We start from the raw sequence: 16,197 nt of genomic DNA on the forward strand, positions 1-16,197 counted from the left end.
TTACACACACACTGGACTTTCTGGACTTTGGTTTTGCACAACACTGGTCACTATATTCTTCATTTCCGGTTAATACTTGTACAGCTGCTGTTATTGTGTATATATTTATTTATATTTAGATTTCTTCATACATTCTTATATAGTTCTATATTGTGTATTGTGTATTTTGTTGTACAGTTATTTTATTTTCAACTTTAATTTATATATTTTATCTTATTCTTCCCAGTTAAATTTACCCTTCATTCTAATTTGTGTTGTACAGTTATTTCATTTTTAACCTTAATTTATATTTTATTCCTTCCTAGTTAAATTTACCCTTTTTAATTTTTCATATTTATTTCCTATCTTATTCATAGCCTTTTCCTTTTTTGTTTTCTTTAGGTCACGAGCAGTTGTCCAAGCATTTCACTACATATCGTACTGTGTATGACTGTGTACGTGACAAATAAAAATTTGAATTTGAATTTGAATTTTGATATATATGTATGTGTATGTATGTATATATATATATATATATATGTATGTATATATATATATATATATATATATATATGTATGTATATATATATATATATGTATATATATATATATATATATATATGTATGTATATATATATATATATGTATATATATATATATATATATATATGTATGTATATATATATATATATGTATATATATGTATATATATATATATATATGTATATATATATATATATATATATATATATATATATATATATATATATATGTATATATATATATATATATATATATATATATATGTATATATATATATATATATATATATATATATATATATATATATATTTGGAATGCCATTTAGGAAAATTTTAAATATATACATTATTTTTAAAGAGTCTGAATATATAGAATGAACAATGAATATATTGATTAAAACCTTTATAATATAAGATATATTACTAGTCAAATGTTTGGACACATTGTCATTTATTGTTTTTTCTTTATTTTCATGACTATTTACATTGTAGATTTTCACTGAAGGCGTCAAAACTGTGAATGAACAGATATGGAATTATGTAGTAAACAAAAGAAGTGTAAAATAACTCAAAACATCATGGCAAGAACCATTTAGCTAAGTAAAAAGAAAAGCCAGTCCATCGTAACTTTAAGAACTGAAGGACAGTCAGTCCAGAAAATTGCTAAAACTAAAAGGATCTAAAATATAAAAGATGTTTTGAGTTATTATTTTATTATTATGTTATGTTATTTTTATAGCTGTCGAAATTAACGCGTTAATTGCGATAATTAAATTTTGGAATTAATTACGTTAGAATATTTAACTATTTAGCGCAACACGCAGATAAGTCGCTCCCATAATTCCAGTTGATTTGTTTACCGCGCCACTGAAAATGGAGAAGCAGGAAGCGGATGGCCTTCTGGATGGGGAATTTAAATACAAGAAGAACATAGATGGGACAATAAACAAACGCGTTGTAATTTGCACTCACTGTAGTAAAGAGTTTCAATTTCACCGTTCAAATTCGACCTTAAAATACCACCTTAATGCCAAACACGCGTTTGTCGGGGCAGCAGCTTCACCCGGCCTGCGTCAGACCACTCTTAGTGAACGCAGGCCACTCGGTAAGTCTTCTTTGGACAAACTGACCGACAATATAGCCAAATGGATAGCAAAGGACTGCAGACCGCTAAGCATTGTGGAGGACAAGGGCTTTGCGGATGTTTTAAAGGTTGCATCTCAGGACGCGTCCTACAAACCCCCAGCGAGAAGCACAATAACAATTCGAATCCACGAACTGTATGAAACGGAGAAAAAGAAAAAAGAAGAGGCTTTAGTTCACACAGAATGCGTGGCTCTGACAGGAGACCACTGGACATCATTGAGTAATGACAATTACCTGGGAGTTACTGCGCATTTAATCACTGAAGCCTGGGGTCTGACATCCTTTGCGCTGACTATAATGAAAACGGAAGAGCGGCACTTTGCGGAGGTTTGTGCAGAGCAGTTCCAGACTGTTGCTCGCAGGTGGAGAATTGAGGAGAAGGTGACAACAGTAGGCACGGACAGTGCGCGCAATATGATCGCCGCGGCTCGCATCATGCCATTCAATCACATGCCGTGTACCGCGCACATTCTACAGAGATGCATCACAGTGAGTCTCGCAGACAGTGGCTTTGTCACTGCGCTGGCCAAATGCCGCAAAATTGTTGGCCATTTTAAGCACAGCCCAGCAAACACAGCAGAGCTGAACGCAGAGCAGGTGTCACTGGGGCGCAAGCAGGAGCCGTTGGCCCAGGACGTGCCTATGCGCTGGAACTCCACGCTGGAGATGGTGAAGCGCTTGATCCGCAACCAAACTGCAGTAACCGCGACTCTGGATAAACAAAAGCATAAACTTGTCCTCCTGACGCCTCCAGAGTGGGACAAACTCCAGAGACTGGAGACACTTCTAGAGCCCTGCAGGTGAGCCTGTCATTGTGACCATAATTGTAGGTTTAGATTAAATGTATCAAACATACATCTTAAATCAGTTTTGTTATTATGAAAATGTCTTATTTAAAAAATAAATGAAATCAAATATTTTATTAATATTACCTAGTATTAAAAAGCTTTTTTTAATTTGCTGTCTTATCTGTGTGTGTGTGTGTGTGTGTGTGTGTGTGTGTGTGTGTATTCCACTGCAGATATGTGACTGAACTGCTGGGAGGAGAGGCCTACGTCTCCTGCTCTGTAGTTCTACCAGCCTTCTGCCACCTGCGCCGTGTCATGGAAGTAACTGATGAGGACCCTGCATATGTGGTGAGGTTTAAAGAGAAGTTTAAGGAAGACCTTGCTTCCCACCAGGAACATACCAACTATGCATGGCTCCAGATCGCAACTGCACTGGACCCACGTTTTAAAGACCTACGCAGTGCGCCCAAGACTGACAGAGAAGCAGTGTGGACCACACTGGCAGGCATGCTGCATGAAGACTCTCCTAGAAGATCACACACTGCAGAAGAAGGTCCAGCCAAGAAGAGGCTGAGCCTGCTGCAGATGGACTCTGACTCTGAGTCAGAGGAGGAGGTACAGCAGGACAGAGCCATACAGCGCTACAGAGCAGAGCCCTGCACTGCCTTAGAGGACTGTCCCTTACAGTGGTGGGCAGCTCATGCAGGAGCCCACAGCCAGCTGGCCCGCCTTGCTCGCAGATACCTGGCCACTCCTGCCTCCACAGTGCCCTGTGAGAGGCTGTTCTCTGTAGCAGGGCACATTGTGAACAAGAAGAGGTCTGCTCTGCACTCAGAGAACGTGGACAAGTTGGTTTGTCTCAGCAACTGGCTGAAGGATGAGTAGACCAGAGGACCGTGTGTTTAGAGCTTGTTCTATGGTTGAATGTGATTTAAACAATACTTTTCACTGTTGTTCATATTTTTTTGCACTAATCTACCTTACCCAAAAGGATGATTGGAGATTTTTTCTATTTTGCCTGTTGAATTAGGCCTATGTTCTGTGAACTTGAAGATGTATATGGATAAAACAATGTGCTAGATTTAAACGGGTGGAAAACATTCAGTAAAAATCCCTCACAATTATTTGAAGCCCTGTTCTGCTTGTACTGCTTGTACTCACAATTAATAATAAATAAAACAAACAAGTGTGTTAAAAACCACTATCTGTCCCGATTTTTACATATATATACACATATACACATATATTTCGAGTTGCGATTAATAAATTTTTAGGCTGTGATTAATTCGCTTCCAGCACAACACCCAGCCTACGTCAGACCACGCTGAGTGAACGCAGGCCACTCAGCGTGGTCTTAGCATTAAATAACACTAACAAGTGTGTAAAAATCCGCTATCTGTCCGTATGTTTGCACGCATTTTGGTCATATTTCGAGTGCGATTAATCATGATTAATAAATTTTTAGGCTGTGATTAATCTGATTAAAAATTTTAATCATTTGACAGCCCTAGTTATTTTAAAGAGTGCAATGGTGAAAACCATCAAGCACTATGATGAAACTGGCTCACATGCGGACTGCTCCAGGAAAGGAAATCTAAGAGTCCTCTTTGCTTTTGAGGATGAATTCATCCAAGTCACCAGCCCCAGGAAATGGTGGCTATTTTGAAGAATCTAAAATATTAAACATGTTTTGAGTTATTTTACATTTTTTTGTTTACTGCATAATTCCATATGTGTTCAGGGAACGCAAAATGGGTTAACAATTTAAAGCTGTTCTGCAGCAATGGAGGTTGATCAAACTTTGAAATTTGGTGTTCCACTTTTCTGGAATACTTACAACTCTCTCTGTCTGCATAAAAGCAGTGTTGAAACACACTGTGGTACCGTACCCTCATGAGCATCAGTAGAACAGTATTCTACTTCAGAAAGTAGTGTGTTGCTACAAAAATTGCGAGAAAAAGGCCATAAACAATGGAAGCGAGACAGACCATCACTTAAACACTAACAGTTAAAAATGTAGGTCTTTCCTACAGAGAAATTGCAAAGAAAGTTAAGGTGTCAGTGAGTACAGTTTCCTTCACCATCAAAAGGCACTCAGGAACTGGGGCAAACTCAAACAGGAAGAGGTCTTGCAGACCCGAAGACATAACTGAATCAGAGGACAAGTTTCTGAGAGTTAACGGCTTGCCTGATAGGCAGCTCACATGACAACAGCTTCAAAGCACAGCTTAGTATTGGTTGTATTAAGCAAGTCTGTTTCAACTGTGAAGAGAAGACTTTGAGCTGCAGATTTGACAGGATGAGTGTTAGGGTCCCTGCGTCGTTGACCCAGTGTTTTGTGTTTTTTGGTTCTTTGATTTTGTTATTTCATTATATTCTAGCTTTGCTTTACGGGTTTTAGGATTATTCTTAGTTAAGGTTCTCTGGGTGGGGTTTGGTTAGAGTTTTAGTGTTCTGGTTTTCTGTCTGTGTTCCTTAGTTGCTGTCTCCCCTGTCTGCTGTATTCCCACGTCCAGTCAGTGTCTGTGTCTGCCCTGGTCCCATGTCTCTGTTCCCTTTGTTATAGTGCCTGCCTGTGAGTCTGTGTTATGTTTCCTGTTTTACTTTGAAAGTCCATGTCTGATGTTAATGTGTCTGGTTTTGCTTCCCCTTGTCTCGTTAGGCCTGATTTGCCCCAGCTGTGTTTCCCTCCTGTTACCCATTCCCTGATTGCTCCCTCTGTGTATTTGAGCCCTGTGTTTCTTTGTGTCTGTGTCGTGATCTACCGTTTACCTAGCTGTGTGTTCTGTCAGTCCTCTGGTTTAAGTTTATTTTGATTTTTTCCAGTTATGTTATATTTTGAGTTTTACATTAAAGCTGTTTTGAGTTCACGACTGTCTCCGGAGTCTGCACCTTGGGTCCTATTCCTGTCTGCACACAGCCACACATAACAATGAGTTGCAGCAAGAAAGCCATTGCTAAGGCATGAATGATGATAATAATTTTATTTTTTAAAAAACAGGGAAAAAAAGCTTGTCTGTCTTTCTGTTCTTTCATTATAAAAGATGGATATAGCTATTGTGACATCCTCCATTGGTTTCTAAAGTCTAATAGTCTAAATGTCACTAACCCTCAAAACATCACTGCTGTTTTTTAGTTTAGTTTTTGTTGTTTATTTCTTACATTTGAATCCAAAGTTACAGTACAGCATGTTGCACATACTTTTTTCAAAAAAGATTTCAGTCGCAAAATTATATATATAAATACCAACTGTATAACTAATTTTCTGCTAACTTCTAATCAGCTGGATCTCGTAAATCCTCACAGATTCCTAAATGCTTCCTAAATGTTTATTGTGACAGCTGGGGGATCATGTTATTGGAGCTAAAATGGACCGTTTTTAACATATTTGAAATGGCTAATGACATCAGGCCAAGTGGACTGAGCTGTGTGGATGCATATTCAGTCAAAAGCTTCACTTCATCACAAAACTCTGAGAAAAGATTGCAGGACTGTTGTATCAGACTACTAGTTTGAGCTAAACGGAGTGTCATGTGCACATAAACAAGATGTATAACTGAACCTTTGAGTTGCATCTATTTAAAAATGTAATCGGTTTTGCATTAGTGAAGGTGAAGTGTGTGTTTTTTTTTTTTAAGTTACATTTTTTTATCCCAGACTTCAACATGATTCAGATACACCTGTTAAGATCATACTTAAAGGAAAAACATGTTAAGATGGAGGTCCATTCTCAAATTGGCTTCAAATGTTTGGGGTATTTACGGATTCAGATTAAAACATCCTAAATTGAATTTTTATAGCTATGGTTTGCAGGATTAAAGAAGAAATCTCACCACCAAGGATTATCAGTTTACTACATGGTATCTTGAAATAGTTTTTGTGGCCTTACAGGATCCTTGGAGTGATTTTGGAAAGAGACACAAACACAGTCTCTGGGGGTCACAATCCCCGATAAATGGCAGGATTGTACCAGAAGGTGTATCTGGCATAAAATCTGTGTAACATGATTGAAGCAGCGTGGGATAGTCTTGAGAATAGAACAAAAGGCAGAAAGGTCCAAAGAAGACCTTTGAATGTCCTTCAAGATGCCTTTAGAAGGTTTCTCTATGACACTTAACTAAATAACTGAAAGCTGCCTCGGTGGCTTTAATTTCCATTCATGTTTGCACATGTTTGAATAAAGCACTGCACCCCTTTCCCAGTTTTCTAACAAAATGTAAAGAAATGAGGGGTGGCTCGAGATTTTTCACATTACAGTAGATAGATTTTTTTGGGGGGGGGGAATAAAGTCATAATGGTCATTTCTTCATCTTCTGGTCTTAATTAGTTTTGAAGAGTTTAAAATAATTTCAATGCACCATTGTACAACAAGTAACTTTAACTTATTTTGTTTTTGAAGACTGATTTCTTTTAAGTGTTATACAACTTTGGGAAAACTGGGCTAAAATTCAATGAAAATAGTAAAATAAAAAATAATAATAATTTTTGCAGTCACAAAGTTACGAACAGTATTTATAGCAGGAATCAGAACAAAGCTATAAAACAATTGTCACATAGTACCAATGGCTCCGATTTCACTCCTATTGGTATCAAAATGTCACAGTTGACAACACACGTTTTGCTTATAACTTCTTGCTGTTAACAAAATGACAAACTTACAGTAATGGAGATAGCTGTCAAATACCAAACATACAGATCTACATAGAAATAAAAATAATAATAATAACAATTAAAATAACAGTTTCATACACTGCACTATACAGTTTCTATGAAAGTGCACTGGATTACATCTCCATTATCTATATACTCCATTGTCTGTATACTCTATATCTTTCCAATACAGAGACATCACAAGCTTTCAAACATAAGCTCTACAAATAAAAATGTCTAAGTCTATGATCATCTAAATCATCACCCTACATACTAGGGATAGAAATACAATACAGAAGCTGATAATTCAATGAAATGTGTGTTTCTTATTTATAACTGTGTTTTGTGGTCTGGAAATAACAGTTTTGTCCCCAATGTTCCTGTCAGGTGAATATATCAGATCACTGTAGGGCACGTGCAATTTCAGCACACAGTACCTGTGGTCTAGCTCATTTTGATCAGATGTGACTGTTGAGTAAGGGTTCGTCTCCTGTAAGAAGCCACATGCACACATATGGACAGAGAACATATGCACAAAACAACACCAAACAAGCATACACAGGCATGTAAACACATAACATAAATACAAACACAGAAACACGAGAAATTATTAAGTACATTCACTGAAAACTGGCAGATACTGTGCATTACTTCAACAGTCAAAGTGAAATCTACAAAAGATCCAATGTCACAAACAAGATCGAATGCTGTTTGCACCTCATCTGTGTTAGTTAATAACACTGAATATTTACAACATAAATTATGCTGACACATAGGTAATAGAAATGATTAGTGTACTCACAATCTGAGGATAGGCTTTGGGTGGGAGAGTTATTTTGGGAAAGGTCTGACTTTGAGTGGGGCTTTGTGGTCTCCATGTGAATCTTCACTGGAGGGTTTGCAGAGCTGTCAGGCTAAGTGACAAAAAGAGGAAGCAGTTGGCATGCAGGAGAAATTAGAATCTTAAAGGATAAGACTTGATGTTTTTATTAGAGACCTTAAAACCCAGGTACACCAGCATACAGCAGCAAGCAGCAACCATCACTCCTGTTAACAAGTCATCTACCTTAAAGTGTCTCAGACCTATCACCTTAATGTCTGCAGTCACTAAATGCTTCGAGAGGCTGATCCTGCAACAAATAAAGGCCTCCCTCCCACAAAACCTAGACTGTCATCAGTTTGCCTACAGCACAAACAGATCGACAGAGAACGCCATTGCCACAGCCCTCGACACACAGAAATCTGCCACCTAGAGCAACCAGGAAACTATGTCAGAATTCTGTTGATAGAATACAGTTCAGTGGTTACTACCGTTATTATTCTTGGAATCCTGGTTGACAACCTGATTAACATCAGTTTACCTCCCTCCACCTGTGCCTGAATGAGGGACTCTCCACCCAAGACTGTCATCAGGCTGGGACCTGGCTGCTCCAGTCTGCATGCCAAGTATCCTTGGGCAAGGTACTAACCCCAAGCTGCTCTCCGATACATCCATTAAGTAGCCAAAAGGATGGTTCCACAGTGTGCGAACTCAACTTTAAAACATGGAGGAGGAAGTGTGATGGTCTGGAGCTGTTTTACTGGATCTAGGGTTGTTGAGGGGCACCCTGAACCAAAACAGCTACCACAGCATTCTGCAGCGTAATGCAATACCCTCTGGTATACGCCTAGTTGGACAACAAGATAATGACCCAAAACACAAGTCTAAGCTATGCCAGAACTGAACAGAACCGCAAAAAAAGAAGAAGATTGTAAGTTCACAAACATGGAGTGAACAGCACAGACTCCATACGTAAACCCCATTGAGTTGGTTTGGGATGAACTGGACAGTAGAGTGAAAGCAAAGCAACCTTCATGTGCCACACATGAAGGTTGCAAAAGGAACTTGTGCAACAGATATGTGTAGAACTTTCTGAAGAATATTTGATTTCTATTGTAGGAAGAATGCCACAGATGTGTTCAGCTGTTATATCTGGCAAAGGTGGCTACTACTACTGAGTCCAAAGTTTAGAATACATTTTGGTCTGATAATTTATTCCATCATTTCTTTTTTAAATCGCAATTGCTTATTTGTATTAAGCTTTCATTTCTGAGTGCAGTGAGATATTAAAGTACATAATATTCTGTAAAAAACAGGAAAAATTGGATGTTATATCCTTCAAGATTAGGTACTCTAGCAGCTTAGGAGCAGCCTAGGAGCTTGAGGGTCCTGTGCAGTATCTTTGATGTCCCTGGGACTGCGATCTTCTGGACAGGATGTTGTTCCTGGGATCTGATGGAGCGACTCACCTAGCCTGAGGGTCACTCCCCCGAGTGCTCCGATTACCACTGGGACCACTGTTACTTTCACCCTCCACATCTTCTTGAGCTCTTCTCTGAGCCCTTGGTACCTCTCCAGCCTCATGTTCCTTCTCCCTGCTGTTGCTGTCATTTGGTATCACTAAGTCTATCACTATGGCCATCTTCCTCTGCTGTCCACCACTGCTATGTCCGGTTGGTTAGCCATCACCATTTTGTCCGTCTGTATTTGGAAGTCCCACAGTATCTTAACTTGGTCATTCTCGACCACCCTAATGACCTCCCATGTCTACCTTCCAGGCCATACTCAGCTCAAATGTTTCTGTATATTATGCCAGCCACTTGGTCCTGGCCTTCCATGTATGCCCTGCCTACAAACATCTTGCGCCCTGCTGTTATGTCTCAGGGGCATCTTTACAGAACCTGCACCTAAGGTCTTGCCTTGCGTGATAGACCCCAGACTCTATGGAGCTTGTACTTAGAGCTTGTGCTATCATGATCGGTGTGTCTATGCTGTCTTTTGTCCAGCTTTGTCCAACCACTGGTAGGTTTTCTGGATGTCAGCCAGTTCCTCTATCTGTCGGTGGTACACACTGCGAAGGGGCCTCTCCTTCCATGATGGTTTCCTCTCTTGCTCCTCTTTCTTGGGTTTCTGCTGTCTGAGGCGGCAGACTGAGAACATGGTTAGTCAAGGCCATCTTCCTGAAATACTTGTGAATGTTCATTGTCTCATCCTGGACTGTGGTTCTGATACTCACTAGTCCCTGGCCTCCTTGCTTCCACTTAGTGTACAATCTCAGTATGCTGGACTTGAAACCCTCAATGCATGGTCAGGACCTTCCTGGTCTTGATGTCAGTGGCTTCCATCTCCTCCTTCCCAGCAGGGTACCTGATCAGGTCGTAGGTGTTGATAGCCCAGATCTTATTCTTACCATTCAGCTGACTCCTCAGATCTTGCCTGACCATCTGCAGGTACTTAGTGGTTGCAGCTTTCCTAGCAGCCTCTTCGTGGTTCCAATTTGCCTGTGGGAGACCCAGGTAGTTGTAGCTGTCCTCGATGTCTGCAATGTTGCCTTCTGGTAGTACAGTAGCCTCAGTTCTGACTACCTTCCCTCTCTTCTTTACCATCTGATTTCACTTCTCCAGTCTGACTGACTTTCTGACCTCTTTGCATCCTGGTGGTGTGGATCAGTGAATCGAAGTCACATTCACTCTGGGCATATAGCGTTTTGTCTTCCATGTAGATCACTGCTCCATTCCGTAGTTGGTACCTGTAGCCAGTCTTGTCAGTGATCTCACTGAGGGGGTTCCGGCCTATGCAGAACAGCAGTGGGGACAGAGTATGTCCTTGGTAGATCCCGCACTTGATGGTAACTTGTGCTATGGGATTGAAGTTTCCAAGGCCTGAGGTATGGCGAGCTTGCTGTACTTCTTAGGCACCTTTCTGCTACTCTGATAGTTAGCTAACTTCCCTCCATGGCCTTTGGTCTCCTTCTACTGCTCTTTGTGGCTGTTTATCTTGCAGCCAAGCACCTCACTGATCACTGCTGCTGTGGAGCAGATCAGCTGGTTAGTCTCAATATGGTCGTAGGAGGTATTGCCGAGCTTGAAGGATAGACTGCCCGCAGGGACAAGGGGGGGGGGTTCTTTTGCACGCACGCACAATCCACATAATGTGGAGTAGTAGCCGGGGATAAAAGGATTTGACACCCAACCTTATGTGTTAAAACGGTGTTGAAAATGGCCAAACTCCTAAAACAGAACTTTTCCTTATCTGCTAGTAAATAGATCAGTTTTATTGTTAATCAAAGCTAAATCAAAGCAATAAGTCTGATCAGTATCTTAGTAGAGAGATGTCTAATTATTGAACTGAATCTGGTGTCTAGATTTTGTGTGTGTAGACATGATCCATCATCAACTTTTTTATTCAAGTTTGAGTTTGAGAAGATAACCACTATGTCATCAACCCATCATTATATTTTTCATCAAGAACATAGTTTTAAATGTTGTGAGGGGTAAACACAGAATTATGATTCGTATGTGAATTTGCTGATAGTTAATTATGCACAATAATGATCAGAACACAATCAGTAAATATAAAGACAATTGAGTTTGCCTAAAGATGATTAATAGGAATAGAAAGTTAAAAAAAAAAAAAAAGGAAAATAATGAGTTTAGAGACAGGTGCAACTTGGGGCTTAGCTGAAAGCCTGTATAGAAATGGCCTTGAGAAATATGAGAGTGAGTCCGTGTGTGAGTAAATGAGAGCACACACAAGACACAACACTCTTAATGCCTGACTTATAAAGTGTTCTATTTAGTGAGAAAGGGGATTGTATTTATTCTATAGAGTAAACTGTGACTGACAAACACAGAGTTTTAAAGAGAAACATATTTGAATTAAAAGGGACTATGCTAAAGTGAATGTGCTAATGAAATCTTAACTGAAGCCTATTCACATGTGACTGAATGTTCAAATGTAATGAAATTTTCCATGTTAAAAGAGAGAAATAGAAAGAGGGAATAAGGTGGGGTTGAAGATCAGTGAATCTCATGTAAACATGCACTTAGTTGACTAGATATTAAGAGAGAGAGAGTGGGAGAGAGAGAGAGGTGGGGAGTGGGCACTTAATTGGGATGCCTGGAGGCAATCTGGGTCAGTCTCCAGCACTCTGCAAGATGAGTAGTTCGAAAGGTTGGATTCCATAAGTTAATTGTTGGAGATTCCAGCAGAGGCGCCAAGGTGTTAGGTGTTGGAAAACCAGGACACACTGATGAGAAATATATATGTATATGTTTAATATATATGCATATATATATGGTGAACTTACAGAGGCACAGTGTTCCAACATTCAGAAGAAGGAACGGCTCTCATCGCTAGAGATTACATTTTTTAAATTCATGTTTTCATGTTGTAAATTCTTTTTGAATCTGCATGCTCCATCTGCCTGTTACTTTGCTGCTGAACACCTGAATTTCCCTAATGAGCGACAATAAAGGATATTTCTATTCTATTTGTATTCTAACTCGGCCATAATTGGATCTCAACTCCAGCCCACATCAGCTGATGGTTGAGCATATACCCTTCCACAGATTTTCAAATCTCAGATGGGGCCATTTCAGTTCATTCAGCCGCAACAAGCTGCTTTGCAACCCACATCCACTCCTGCTCCTCCACTTCCTTTCATGTCTATTTTCATGGATGATCACTTTGGTCTGTGCTGGGTTTCTGACTGAACTGAAGAGTGTAGTTTATTAACTGTGTTGCACAATTCAGGAAAACATCTCCCCCACGCGTGAATAGCAGAGGCTTATGAGACAAGAATGTCAGTGTTTCAGTGAACTGGGCAAAGTTAATACTGCTGATAGTGACCAAGCTATAATTACTAATAAAAATTTGATCAATAACACCAAGCTTATCCTTTAAAGCCATCAGTGGGCATCACTTGTGCTTCTACACAGCTGTCAAGCAACCCTTTTAGTATGGACAAAGACTTGGATGAAGCATAAATACAAAGGGTACACATAAGCACACACGCTGTTTCTAAAGGTTGGAACAAAGTGGGAGAGGTGAAAGATGTACTGAGAAGATGATGGACAGACAGGAAGACTGTAGTAAGAGGGAATGAAGTGCCTTTCAGCAACACTGTGGGAGAGGAGAAACATACAGTATTAGTTAGAGAAAATAAACCCAGGATCGACACAACCACAGCAATGGAGTGACACACACTTAAATACACAGTTAATACTAAGAAAGACAGATCCACACTTGACAAATAGTGCATTTCCTCACCTCCTCATCACTCTCAGGCTCTGGTGCTTTCTTGTCTTTCTTCTTCTTCTTCTCATCTTCCTTCTTCTTCTTGTCTTTGTCTGGCAGGATATCATCCAGCCAGGCCAAATCATGTTGCGAGAACATCAAATCCAGCAGCTTCCGTACAACCATGAGACCGAGAATCTACAAAACCAGGTAGATTAACATTATCTTGTCATTGTTGTAAATCGCCGCTATATAAATAATACATAATTGAAGAGAGTTGTACTACTACTAATACAATTATTATTACCATATCAGTGAATGAGGCCCAGTGGCTCAGTAGCAGACTTTCTGAAATAGAGGGGCCTGGGTTCGAGTCTGCTCTAGAACATTTCTTAATAAAGCAAGTTAACAAGTAAAAATGATACGCCTTGGAGAGATCCTTTTAAAGTTGGTTTTGATGTGACAAAAACCAACTTGTACAAGCAACATTACATTTTTCATTGTTTTGTACAATGTTTAATGGATTTATTTTCAGTGCTTAGTTGTATTTGGGAATCATTTGGAGAATATTTTACAAAACAGTGTTTTATCTTCAGGCTTTCATATGACAAAAGAAAGAAGAAAAAAAGGACGACTGATTAATTTTTTCCAGGGTCAATACAATTTGGCAATTTACTTGAGTAGAAAATATTAGATTGATAATGGACGAAATTGTTGGGTCTGTGTTTCCACAAGCCCCGCTAATTCTAGAGACTTATTCATCATGAAGAAAACAAGACAGTCGATCGATCGATTATTTGCGCAAGGGAGGCCTCGTCTGTGTCCACCATGAAAATGACCCCCAGATCTGACCTCCTCCTGCTACCTTTTATTGAGGGACAGTTCACACAAAACACGTCAGAACAAAGCCACGCCCCCTTGGTCCTAACTTCTGTAAGAGTGTGTGTGTGTGTGTGTGTGTGTGTGTGTGTGTGTGTGTCAGACCTCCTGATGACCAAAGGGTCGTAAACCCAGGAAGCTTACATCAAAAGAAACAGATCTTTCAGATAGGATGTATCTACAATAAAACCTCCCCCAGCACAGAGTGGTTGGAGAGGTGGTCAGGATCAAAGGAATGGCTTTGATCCTACTGCTTAAACTACGACTTTACAAATTTAAGAAACACAATGGCAACATTCAACAATTAGACTTAACAGAAATTCTGACTGTGTGCAGCTTTTCAAGAGTGATGTTGGAATATAAGTATTATTTCAAAATGGATGAGCTGGAGGTTTTTCAAAATTTTTGGGACTATAAAGGTAGTCTGTTTACATTAAATAATTCTGAACTTTTATTTAGGAATGTGTCGATTTGAGCTGAATGTTTATATGGATCACTATTAAGTGAATAAATGTGTTTTAAAATCAAATCAATATCTCTGTCAGGTTTCCTGTCTACTCTTTGCCATATCAGAGTAGACAGAAAATCTGAAAAAAGAAATGAAAAGAAAAAACTACAAAGCTTTAGAGTAGAAAATAAGGCAGTTTTTCTAGCTGTCCTCTTCAAAATTTAACAAAAAGTTTCATCACTAGAAGCAGCATTTTAATGTTTTTGAATGTGTGATACTGTTTGAACAAGCACATAACAAATATGCTTGTCACATTTCCAGGGGTGAGGGGAGGAAGCCAGTACAAAAAGAAACACTATGGCAACCAGTCTAGCTAAAGATGGAGAGTGGTGAATAAAACACGTAGTGAGTGAAAAAAGGTGACTAATGAGTGTTCATAAAGCTTTATTTGTACTTATGTGACAAAAGCATGCACTTTTCTCACTTCTGCATAGATACTTTATAGGAAAATGTCAAAGCTTTTGCTTCTTTGTAACCTGTTGATAACTTTAGTTATTTTGGAGGGTAAAACATGGAAATTTACAAAAGGTTCCAAACAGGACCAATAAAATAAGTCAATAGGACATTCTTAAAGGTCATTGAATATTATTTAAATCAAGCTAAAGTTATTAGCTGCATCATAACCGGAATGTAACCTTTTTTCAGTACAACTGTAATTCCTGCTTTCTGCTTTTTGAGTAAATGATGATAGAAAAGCATCTGTTTTGACATATTTTTTCGTTCACGTCAGACGACGTGCCAGACAGTTTAATCCGTGTAGTTTTACATTTAGCCGGAATAATTTTTAGTTTAATAGCTATACAATGACCCTTCTTGGTAGTTTAGTTTGATAAATTGTTCCTGTAGCTCAGTAAGTATAGCAGATCATCTACTGATCGGAAGGCTGATGGTTCCATCCGTGGCTGTTCCAGTCTGAATCCCACATATCCTCGGACAAGATACAAACCCCAAGTTGCTCTTTGACGATTCCATCAGAGTATGAATGTGCGTGATTAGTAGATGGAAAGCATGTAAGCATAGAAGAAGTGCTTGTGTGAATGGGTGAATGAGGAGTTGTATACAGTGCTTTGAGTGTTCTGGGAGCATAGAATGATGCTATGTAAGAATCAGTTCATTTACCTAAACAGAAGAACACAGAACACCCTCACCATTACTGGGAAGATGATGGCCAGAAATGTAGACTTAAGGATCCAGAGAACAGCCAGACACACAATCTGGACTAGGGTGAAAAGGTGGACGCGTCTCATAGGGACATGACGCAGGAAGGAGAAGTCTGGCTGGTGTTTGGGCGGCATTAGATACAGCTTGATGCGCTCCCAGAACTGGAACAAAGAAATCGAGAAAATATTTTAAGGTATTCTTTTATTTAGTGTTTTAGAGATGAAGCAGAACATTGTGTCATCCAGGAAATTACCAGAAATGAAAAATTCCAATTATTCCATATATTCCATTCCTATATCTTCTAATGTTGCTGCCTAAGTTAAACTTGTATAATGTAAACAGAATTGGTCCTAGCAAGGAACCCTGTGGAACTCCACAATTAACCTCAGTGTGTAAAGAGGACTCTCCATTTACATGAACACATTGGAATCTATTACATTTCAATTTGCAGATTCTAATTTGATATGATTCAAACCGCTATCTTTA

General features: G+C 39.1%; 2 protein-coding genes across 13 annotated transcripts in view; one reads left to right on the plus strand and one right to left on the minus strand.

Annotated features, from left to right (window-relative positions):
• The window catches only part of slc4a5b (solute carrier family 4 member 5b), a 64,524-nt gene that overhangs the window by 3,447 nt on the left and 44,880 nt on the right, over positions 1 to 16,197 (minus strand). For 5 of the 12 annotated variants that reach the window (XM_085280643.1, XM_085280639.1, XM_085280642.1 and 2 more), the window contains 3 exons: positions 15,699 to 15,872; positions 13,197 to 13,361; positions 7,543 to 7,595 (listed from right to left, as the gene is read on the minus strand). In XM_085280643.1, coding sequence (XP_085136769.1) covers positions 7,543 to 7,595; positions 13,197 to 13,361; positions 15,699 to 15,872 — 392 coding nt within the window. Of the gene's footprint in view, positions 1 to 7,453; positions 13,050 to 13,196; positions 13,362 to 15,698; positions 15,873 to 16,197 lie in introns of those variants that run through there. The other 7 variants (XR_014893123.1, XM_085280645.1, XR_014893124.1 and 4 more) reach the window with 7 other exon arrangements.
• On the plus strand, positions 1,319 to 3,662 carry LOC146571444 (E3 SUMO-protein ligase ZBED1-like). The gene is made up of 2 exons (XM_085280647.1): positions 1,319 to 2,467; positions 2,689 to 3,662. Exons 1-2 carry the CDS (start codon positions 1,395 to 1,397, stop codon positions 3,338 to 3,340), a joined length of 1,725 nt encoding a protein of 574 aa, XP_085136773.1. The 5' UTR covers positions 1,319 to 1,394; the 3' UTR covers positions 3,341 to 3,662.

The sequence above is a fragment of the Mchenga conophoros genome, linkage group LG7, assembly GCF_057382185.1.
Source record: "Mchenga conophoros isolate Kocher_MC1m ecotype Shallow Benthic linkage group LG7, M_conophoros_male_GT1.1, whole genome shotgun sequence".
In the NCBI taxonomy this organism is placed as follows: Eukaryota; Metazoa; Chordata; class Actinopteri; order Cichliformes; family Cichlidae; genus Mchenga; species Mchenga conophoros.